Genomic DNA, 10,411 nt, shown 5'->3' with positions numbered 1-10,411 from the left:
AGTTATAGAAAACTTACATACATGATACTATGTTGTATTAGCTCAATGAAGAAGTAGCTTTTTGTTATCAAGTAAGGCTCCTTATGTATCCCACCTCTCTCTCTCTCTCTCTCTCTCTCTCTCTCTCTCTCTCTCTCTCTCTCTCTCTCTCTCTCTCTCTCTCTCTCTCAATATTCTGAAATTTGAAACAATATATTTTCTGTTTGATTGTATTATGCTTATTAACTATGTGTGTGTGTGTTCTTCACCTCAGAGTAGCAAGCGGCGGGGATGGCGGGCGTAGCAAAACTCCTGGCGCTGCTGATGACATTGGCCTTGGCAGGTGAGTGGAGTGTGTCGGTTGGTAAGGTTAAATAAGCTAAGCTAAGGTAAGACACATAAAGTAAAGTAAGACTGGGTTAAGTCGGAATTGATGGAATCCCATCGCATCAGGTTAGGTAGGAAAAGATAAGGTGATATAAGGAAAAGAGAGTCGCGTTCAGATCATGGTATGGGCTACGTCAGGTAAGCTAAGGTAAGGCTGGGTTGTCTGGCACCCATTGATAATTGTCTGTTTGATCACTACAAAGAAAAGTTTTTTTTTTTTTTACGTTAAGGCCTATAGCGCCTGTAGGCTCACTTGAAGAGTGTGTAGGAAGCGCTGTTCAGCTTCCGCCCATTAGTGGCGCAGGCAATTTCATTTATAGTGGTACCCATATTAGGGCCCATATCTCCACCCTAGCTCATCTTGGGTGTAACCACCTAAAACCTGGGTATCTTGGTAACATGTAGGTAACTTTAAACCACTCGACAAATGGGAAAGTGTTTAAGGCTGTACGTGGTGAGATTCAAACCTACGCGTGGACTTAAATTTATATTCTTTAGAGATTTATGACTTAGGATATAATATATAATATATAGCAAGGATGACATAGGCAAAAAAAAAAATAAGGAAGAATTGGCTTCTGAATGAGGTGGAAGATGAATGACACAAACTAATCACGTTGTTCATTCAGAGTCTACAAAGAAGATAAGACAGCTTTTTGGACAGTGATGACAGGTAGAAAATTTTTCATACAGGGACTTCTAGTAGCTTTTCTTGTAGCTTTTCTTGTTTCCTAATGTTCTTATTGTTGTTTTCATGACAAGATATTCAGCCATATTACAGATCCTCCTCTTATATTTCTATTTTTTTATATTACACTTGTGATTGGTCTCATCTATGTATTAATTAATTTTATTGTTACGAATGAGTGGAGTTGGTCAAGATCACAAAAGTAGGACAAAATAAAACAAGTTAAAGGGGGGTGAATAAGTGTTGATTTTTAACGCTTTATTTACGAACACTATAATCGCAAACGGGAAAAAAAACCTCCTTAGATGTTATCCACAATACATACAAATAAACAGATGTGTTGATAATGTAGAAAAGCCTAATGGTCAGCATTAATGTTTGCAAAGCAGGATATGTGAATATGATGTAGTAACTTAACCTCTTCAGTACTGGGACGCAATTTTACTACGTTTTTTGGGTATTATTACTCTGTTTTATTGAGATTAGGAAGCGTCTATGGAGGCAGAAGATTAATTGCCACAGTCTTCACTATTCTAATCCCTTACATAACTTTTGAAAGTGTATAAAATCGCTAAATAGTAAGCAGAATAAGTATGAAAACACGTCATTGTACTGAAGGGGTTAAAGGTTAGTAGATGGTAATGTTTGCTTTTGGGTATTTACGGTTGTGTGATTACTGAATCTTCTTATAGTATAACATAATAGGTACAGCAGACATCGGCACACAATTGTCCAAACAGGCAGAGAAACACACACACCCACACACACACACACACACACACACACACACACACACACACACACACACACACACACACACACACACACCAATGCAGCAAAATAAAATGCAGAGAGAGAGAGAGAGAGAGAGAGAGAGAGAGAGAGAGAGAGAGAGAGAGAGAGAGAGAGAGAGAGAGAGAGAGAGAGAGAGAGAGAGAGAGAGAGAGAGAGAGAGAGAGAGAGAGAGAGAGAGAGATTTAGGGCTGTATTCATAAACGCTTGGTCTCACCACGACTACTTTCAAAGGTCACAGAGAAAGTTAACTAGCTTATCACTAGTGTTTCTCGTTTTGATGCCGTAGAAGTCTCATTAAGCTGTCACTGGAGCCATGAAAACACCTTCAAAAATCCTTGTAACTTCAACTATAGCCATTTGAAAATATTGGAGTTTCAGTGTACTCATAGATGTGTTTCAAAATATGGTCTCAGTAAGATGCTAAGTTGTCGCCACCCACTGTATCGTGTTCTCTGCTGCTCCACTAGCGATGTTCAGTTGCATAAAAGTTTATGTGGTACGTGCTGCGTCATGTTTGATTCACATGCCTATCTTTTTACATGAATAATTAAACAGCAGTAATTACTAAGGTTAATAATTCTAGGTATATATCGAATAATAACTCGAATATCACATACATAAAATAATTAAATGAATGGGCAATTTTGTATATCATCTGCAGTGGCGAGCGCGCGCGCACCCACCCACCCACACACACACAAACACACACACTAATTACCTCTCTCATCTAACAGCTGCCCAGCAAGAGTGTTCAGACAGTGACGAAATATCCTGCAGCTCTGGCGAGTCGAGGTGCATTCCCTACCGGTACATCTGTGACAGTGACCCTGACTGTGACGCAGGGTCTGAGGACGAGGACCCGGAATTGTGTGAGGTGAGGAAGATCTTAGACTAGTGAATGGTAAAAGGGGTCAAATAAAGAAGTGGCACTGGAGGAGGTTGTTGTGTGGTGCTTATGGTGAAACTTGAAAGCACAGTTACTCCAAATTATTGTGTCACAAAGTCCAGTAACATATATGTCTACAAATCGAATGCAAATCAACATAAAGGCCATAAACTGCTTTATTCTAAGAGTTTCATAAACATCAAGAACCGAGAACGCGATAGGTAGCCATAGTTACCAGTGTTTTTTTCTCTAAACTTTGTGAAACTGCACTGTGACATCACTAACTGAAACACCTGTACCTGTTAATGATAGTTCAGATGTTATAGGAGGAAGTCTTTTTGGAGAGGAAACATCTTTTGGCTTGAGAATGTGACAGTGCTCGTGCTGGCGAATGAGTAGTAGTGGAAGCTACAACACTGGCGATGGCAGTGGCATGTGTATGGTGGCGATGGTATAGGTGATGTCAATGCTGGTTCAGACACGATTGCAATGCTAGGAAGGAAGGGAGAAAGAAGTTTATCCATGTAAAAAAGATTTACAACTCTCTCTCTCTCTTTTCCTTTTTTCAGGCTTGGAAAAACAACGAGTGTAACCGCGGTCAGGTACAATGCCGCAGGGATGGAGACACAACCTGCATCAATATCTACGAGTACTGCGATCCCAGCTCCAACTGTGAAGGCGACCTGGACATTCGAATCTGTAAGGTAAGAATATCTTCGTATTCTAAACTGTTTTACACCTTATCTATTTCTTTTTCGGATTCTGTTGGATTCAAAAGAATATTTCATAGGTGTGTGTGTATGTGTGTGTGTGTGTGTGTGTGTGTGTGTGTGTGTGTGTGTGTGTGTGTGTGTGTGTGTGTGTGTGCGTGTGTGATGAACTAATGGTAATGGTGTTTGACAGATGATTCGTGATGGACAGGTGAAGCCACTCTCTGAGATCCAGATCTCACCCTATGACACTTATGGTGAGTAAGTCGCCTTAAGCATTTGTAAATATGAAAGGTAAAACTATCTGCTAACGCAAAACTCGACTAACTGGTCATTTAGATTTTTTTTCATTGTTTTTGTTAATATTTTAAGCGTTCTGATAAGAAAAAAGAAATAACTGGACGTAAATTAAATTTATAAACAATAAATAATGAATATATATTATACCAATAAAAAAGTCCATTGTGAATCCACGACTGATTTTACAAATGTCAAGTACTTCAGTTTTACATAAGCGTATAAGCACAGATACCAATCCGATCACAGTGGCCCAGTGGGGTTCAAAATACTAGCAAAGTATGTCAAATCGAGTCTTCTTAAATCACTGAAAGAGCAACGCTTTCAGCAATGATCATCAGAGATTAGTGTGTTTGTGGTAACCTAGAAGACTGATCCTTAGCCGCGTTTCACAGTTTTACCTAACGGAAAAGTTTGATGTTACACGTGCGTCTGTCACGAACACTTATGCCAAATATCAAGTTTCCAATGACTCAAAAGGCGCAGGAGTAGATGAGTGGAACAAAACATGACAACTCAATCCTTATTTATAAAAGGCAGTGTTGGTGGAGGATGTAATCTATCTGTTTGTGGGTCTGACAACGCTGTTCCGCTGGTCACTTAATGTTGCCCCATCGTTACCATCTCATTGTCTCAAGCGGTCACTATTTCACACCCATTTTTGTTTCAGTAGTAATTTAATTCATTTGCGAGAGTTTTCTTATCCACACATCTACAATTCCAAATAACCTTATCATATTAACAGCGACTTCGCCTGTAGATAAGTTTGCAGATTCCATGTGATCACCAGTGGTGGCTCGTTGCTACAGTTAAGATGGATACTGCTTCAGAAAAAGAAAGACACAGTCTATGAGTAGAACATCAAGCAGGACTTATAATGTAAAAGTGTAAAAAAAAAAAAAAAAAAAAAAAAACTCAAAAGAAGAACTTAAGGAAAGACCGTGATATAATTTTGTTTCGCCAATCATGAGCGAAAAGAGATGTAATGTAAGACAAACACTCGAAATGCCGTCTAGTCACAAATCAAGATCTTCAAGTACATAGAGACTCTTCAAACACACCGCCACGCGCGTATACCACACACTGTCAGCGACTGCGATGTTACTTGCAATACACACGGTAAAATTATAGTAATAATAATAATAATAATAATAATAATGTAGTAATAATAATAGTAATAATATTATTATTATTATCATTATTATTAACAATAATAATGAAGATAAAAATGATAATGATAATGATAAAAATAATAATAGTGATAATAATAACAACAGTAATAATAATGGTAACAACAATAATGATAATAATAATAATAATAATAATAATAATAATAATAACAATAATAATAATGATAATAATAATAATAATAATAATAATAATAATAATAATAATAATAATAATAATAATGATACTACTACTACTACTACTATTACTACTACTACTACTACTACTACTACTAATAATAATAATAATAATAATAATAATAATAATGATAATAATAATAATAATGATAATGATAATAATACTATACTAATGCTACTACTACTAATAATAATGATAATAAGAGAAACCACAACAACAACAACAATAATGACATACACCGACAGCAAATAACGATCTGCTGAAAACTGAAAACCTGGCCAAGGAATTTGTGTTGCTCCTGAACCGCACCATTCAGCACCCGCGCTGCCCCACCATGTTCACCCTCGTGGGAGACCAGTGCCTGGCCCTCTTCTTCGTCGGAAGTGTAAGTATCCGTATCTTTTTATGTGTTTCTTTGTTGACAGATGAATGAAAATCCTTCTCTGCTGATTTTTCTTCATACCCATTTTCTCTTCCTCTTCCCAAAATCTTGTTCTTACTTCAACTTTCTCGCAGACCTCATCATTCATTCTCTTTCTATATAATTAATGCATGTGAAAATGATTGTATAATAAATTCCATATCTAGGTGGCTTGATATAAGTTCTGTACAGCGATGTTCACACGTGGTAAATCCACTCAACCGATTGGCTACTTTGCATTAAGTGCCTTGGTTCGTCTGCATTGAGCCTGAGTCATTGCGATTTTGGTGACCTTTGGTAGGAGGATAATTGAATGTGAAACAGGCCATATAAGTAAAGATTCATAGTGAATAAAAAGATAATAACAGTAATCAGACGGGAAAGTTAATCAATAAATAACCAATAACGATTACAATGAGTCACATGAAGGGGAATCATTATAACTCCTTGGAAGTGGTAACGTTATCAAGAGACTGTTATGCTATGTAAGTTAGATTAAGGCTATGTCAAACTAGATCAGAGAACACAACATGGTCTGTTACCACAAAAATAGTTAGGCTAGCTTATCTTCATGTGATCCAATGAAATACTAAACAGAATGGTGAATAGTTGCGTTTGTAAAGAAGTGAAAAAAAAAATCGTATATCACTTTAATCACAGCGTTACCTCCCATGGTATCGACGGCTTTCCCTCTTGAACAAGGCTTCACAATTTGGACTCATATGTACGTAAATAACTGCTATTATTGGCAACGTCATAGAGCCTGGTGGACTGTGAACGCTTCTAGATGAACAATTCTGCAAAGATGAATGAATAACTGAGGCTGCGAGTGATGAAGGCCGGTTATTGTTTACTGTCGACATTCCTTACATTATGGCCACTACTTTGCAAAAATATACGTCCTTTGCAGTTTCTTGATCTCAAGAAATATGTCGACAGGCCAGCATTAGCCCTGATGAAATCGTCATGAAACACTTCAATACGTTGAGAGGATTTAGCCGAAAGTGACATCACCTTTTTTTTTTTTTTTCACTCAAGCGTATAAGGTTTGTTGTGTTGCCTCTTTGACATCATGTTCCTCTGACGGTCTTGCTTCCTCTATTCCTTGCTTACGTGACACTTGTGCATGTTAGTACAATGAAACACTACAGTCTTTGCCTTTGCAGTGCAAATGCGTACTTATACTCTGACTGCGATGTGTTAAGTCGGTGCAGATAGATGTTTAGAGTACAATTTCGAAACACTTCAATAATAAGAAGATAAGGAATGATCACACTTTCAAATCCTTTTAATGCCCATAGGTTAGTTTTTGGCCAGTTAAATGGTCTAGTGGTATTCCATTGTAGTGGGCGTCAGCTTTCGCGTGTTTGCAATATTTTCTTCTCACAACGATTGTTTCAATATTACCTATTCTCCTACAGTTCAGGTAAGCACAAAACTCAATGTGATTATGATATTGCAAATAGACTCCTGAAGTAATTACTCTTATTATTTATTATCATTAGTAGTATAGCAGCAGCAGCAGCGACAACAACAGCAGGAGCAGCAGCAGCAGTACGAGCAGCACCAGCATCAGCAACAGGAGGATACCTAGTACATATGTGTACAGTAGCGAGGCCTCAGAAATGGCTGGATAATTGAAATTTAAACATCATAATGACATTTAACGTCTTCAATAGACACAAGACCAACTTACAAGCTAGGCAGCATGAAATACTTCCCACAGCTGAACACAAGCATAGTTGAGGTAGGCAGCGGCAGGATACAGACACCTCAGTTTATCTGGAAGGTCTAATGCTTCGATTTGACGACTGAACTATTTTCTAGCTACTTATAGACAACGATAAAGGCCCAGACAAGCATATAATAGTCCATTTCATACTTTTAATGACAACACAGGCATAACTAAGTCCTTAGAGGGCACGCAGCAACAACCACATAGCACGTTACTCACTGTGACTGCCTTACCACAGCACACCGAACTTACACAAGTGGTAGAATCCCAAAGATACCACAAAAGACATAGTAACGTTACAATCAGCAATTACAGATACGACGGTGAGAGAGAGGGAGTGGAAGGTGAGGGTGATCTTGGGTGCAGCGTGACATTCCTCTACGGAAGGTGCTCTCATACTGTCAATGGGAGGAATTGCAGGGATGCGATTGAGTCCACTCCACTCATCCATGATACACATGAGATGTGCTTGATTTCAACAGTGTTTTTTCTCATTATTTGTTGTCGTGAAATTATTGATATTATTGTAATTATTATTATTATTATTATTATTATTATTATTATTATTATTATCAACATATTTATGAACAAGTTTAGCCTTGCCGTGCGTCATCTCCTGCCTCTTTCCTGATGCAACACCGCAGTGCACCAAACCTTACCGCTTATCCTTGGTTGAAATAATAATGCGTACATAAATAACTTAGCCTGTGTCCCTGGCCGCGTCTCAGGTCAGCTGGGGAGAGGCGAGGTCCTTCTGCCAGGTGCTGGGAGGCGACCTCATCACCTTCAGGGACGTGAGCCACTACACTGCTGTGGTGAATCATCTGAGAGAAGCCCGTAAGTATTTGGGCAGTGGGATGGCAATGCTTGTGTGTGTGTGTGTGTGTGTGTGTGTGTGTGTGTGTGTGTAAACAAATATCAAATGAAAGGAGGAAATATCTGTCATTATAAAACTGAGGACACGATACAGTTTCTTTCCATGTATTTCTGTTATTTGCCCTTCTCGTTGAAAATTAATATTCCAGAGTAGAGTTTCTTAAGCTTTTTCGACACAGGACCTCGTGCAGTCATGGCAAGGCGTCAATCACCTAGCCTAGCCTACCACTGGATAACATCTGATTACGGTTGCAACCCACGTGGTTGAAAAGAATGCGAGGCGCTGTTCAGCTTCCGCCCATTAGTGGCGCAGGCAATTGTAAATATTAGGGCCCATATCGCCACCCAAAGGCATCTTTGATGTAACCACTTAGAACCTGAGAATCATGGTGATATGCAGGTAAATTTAAACCACTCGACAAATGCGAAGTTTAAAGGCGGTACATGGTGGGATTCGAACCTACGCCTGCGCCTGGACGTGCGCCCGATCCCATGCTCACCACCTTATCCACTACACCACCGCCTCCATCTGTTGCATTACAGGAAAACTCAAGAGAGGGGAGGAGCAAAGGAGTCAGGGAATCATGGAGAAGAGAGAGAGAGAGAGAGAGAGAGAGAGAGAGAGAGAGAGAGAGAGAGAGAGAGAGAGAGAGAGAGCCAGGATGAGGGAGCAAGGCAAAGTGGAAAACTTGAGTGCAAACGATATCACTGTAAAGTGAGGAGTTCTCATGATGGCGGATAAATATGATGCTTCTTATTCCGTAGAACTAACGGTGGACTTTTGGGTAGGCGGTAGCCTAGCCAATGAAACTGAGGGATGGCGCTGGATTGATGACTCGTCCTTGGAGTTGGGCACCCCCTACTGGGCCGTCAGGTGAGTTGTATATAATCTAAAGCAGCAAGGACTGGTAGCTACGTTAGTGAGGATGAGATCATGGTGTTCACCGGGTACTGTACATAGGCAATACATCTGTCCATGATCCGAGTTTTGTTGCTCGAACTAGAGCAGTTTAAGTTTCTGCATTTAATATTGCCTGATTCTTGTTTGCTGAATTAATTTATTATCTTTTTTTTTATGTCCTGGCCTATAATAATAGTAGTAGTAGTAGTAGCAGTAGTAGCAGCAGTATTATTATTATTATTATTATTATTATTATTATTATTATTAGTAGTAGTAGTAGTAGTTGTAGTAGTAATAGTAGTAGCAGCAGCAGCAGCAGTAGTAGTAGTAGTAGTAGTAGTGGTGGCAGCAGCAGCAGCAGTAGCAGTAGTAGTAGTAGCAGTAGCAGCAGCAGCAGTAGCAGTAGCAGCAGCAGCAGCAGTAGTAGTAGTAGTAGTAGTAGTAGTAGTAGTAGTAGTGGCAATAGTAGTAGTAGTAGTAGTAGTAGCAGTAGTAGTAGTGGTAGTAGTAGTAGTAGTAGTAGTAGTAGTAGTAGTAGTAGTAGTAGTAGTAGTAGTAATAGTTTTATTACTTTATTAAGAGATCACAAGCTGCCATTACTAGGAGAGAAAAATAAGCTTATGTAGATCGCTAAGACTCCTCACCTCTCTTTCACCAGATATGAGGATAAGTGCCAGCATCGCAACGTAACGTTCCCCGAGCTCAATCAGACCCGTGAAGCCAATGACGGTGCCTGCTACCATTACCTGCAGGCTCCAGACTCTCCCCCACGCGGTCGCTGTGTGGCGCTTCCCTATGAGCATTACTACTACATGACCGACGAAAACTGTCTGAAGAAGAAGAGTCCGCTCTGTGTATTGAGCGAGGAGCAGGCGCCAGTTTGAGATGATTTCACACACACACACACACACACACACACACACACACACACACACACACGGGCGCGCGCTATTTAGATAATGAGTTGTTTTAAACTTAAAAATAGATTTTGCATTTGTGAAAAAAAAGTCAATTTTGTGTGTGATTTTTATTTTCAGGTGAAATTATTGTATTAATGCTTTTTTGCATTGCAGTTTGATATGGACGTGTGTAACTTGTCTTGTTGTTTAACAATATCATAAACAATTATCTTCATTTTGAGTAGCATAAATTTTGAAGATTTAACTTGTGTTTTATTATACCACCATACACTTTTACAGATCTTTTTTGTAGAAATCCAACGCTTCAGAAAGTAAACAATTCACGCATGGATGTCAAAGAACTCCTGACCTCAGTGTATGTGACTGTCATAGCTAATGGCGTTGGTCATAGCGAGTGTTCCGGCGGAATTTTGAATTATCAATTACCCCGGGATGCTATGATTAATTCTTA

General features: G+C 39.1%; 1 protein-coding gene across 2 annotated transcripts in view; it reads left to right on the top strand.

Annotated features, from left to right (window-relative positions):
- The window catches only part of LOC123519642 (vitellogenin receptor-like), a 14,487-nt gene extending 4,283 nt beyond the window's left edge, over positions 1–10,204 (top strand). The window contains exons 2-9 of one of the 2 annotated variants that reach the window (XM_045281109.1): positions 254–322; positions 2,584–2,723; positions 3,305–3,439; positions 3,639–3,702; positions 5,353–5,492; positions 7,992–8,100; positions 8,905–9,013; positions 9,699–10,204. In XM_045281109.1, the coding sequence (XP_045137044.1) occupies positions 271–322; positions 2,584–2,723; positions 3,305–3,439; positions 3,639–3,702; positions 5,353–5,492; positions 7,992–8,100; positions 8,905–9,013; positions 9,699–9,924 (975 nt within the window). In that variant the 5' untranslated portion in view covers positions 254–270 and the 3' untranslated portion in view covers positions 9,925–10,204. Of the gene's footprint in view, positions 1–253; positions 323–2,583; positions 2,724–3,304; positions 3,440–3,638; positions 3,703–5,352; positions 5,493–7,967; positions 8,101–8,904; positions 9,014–9,698 lie in introns of both variants that reach the window. The other variant, XM_045281101.1, reaches the window with a different exon arrangement.
- Positions 10,205–10,411: the final 207 nt, after the last annotated feature.

Source organism: Portunus trituberculatus, chromosome 7 (genome assembly GCF_017591435.1).
Source record: "Portunus trituberculatus isolate SZX2019 chromosome 7, ASM1759143v1, whole genome shotgun sequence".
NCBI lineage: Eukaryota > Metazoa > Arthropoda > Malacostraca > Decapoda > Portunidae > Portunus > Portunus trituberculatus.
The sequence above is the reverse complement of the archived record's forward strand: the minus strand, read 5'-3'. Positions and strand labels throughout refer to the sequence as shown.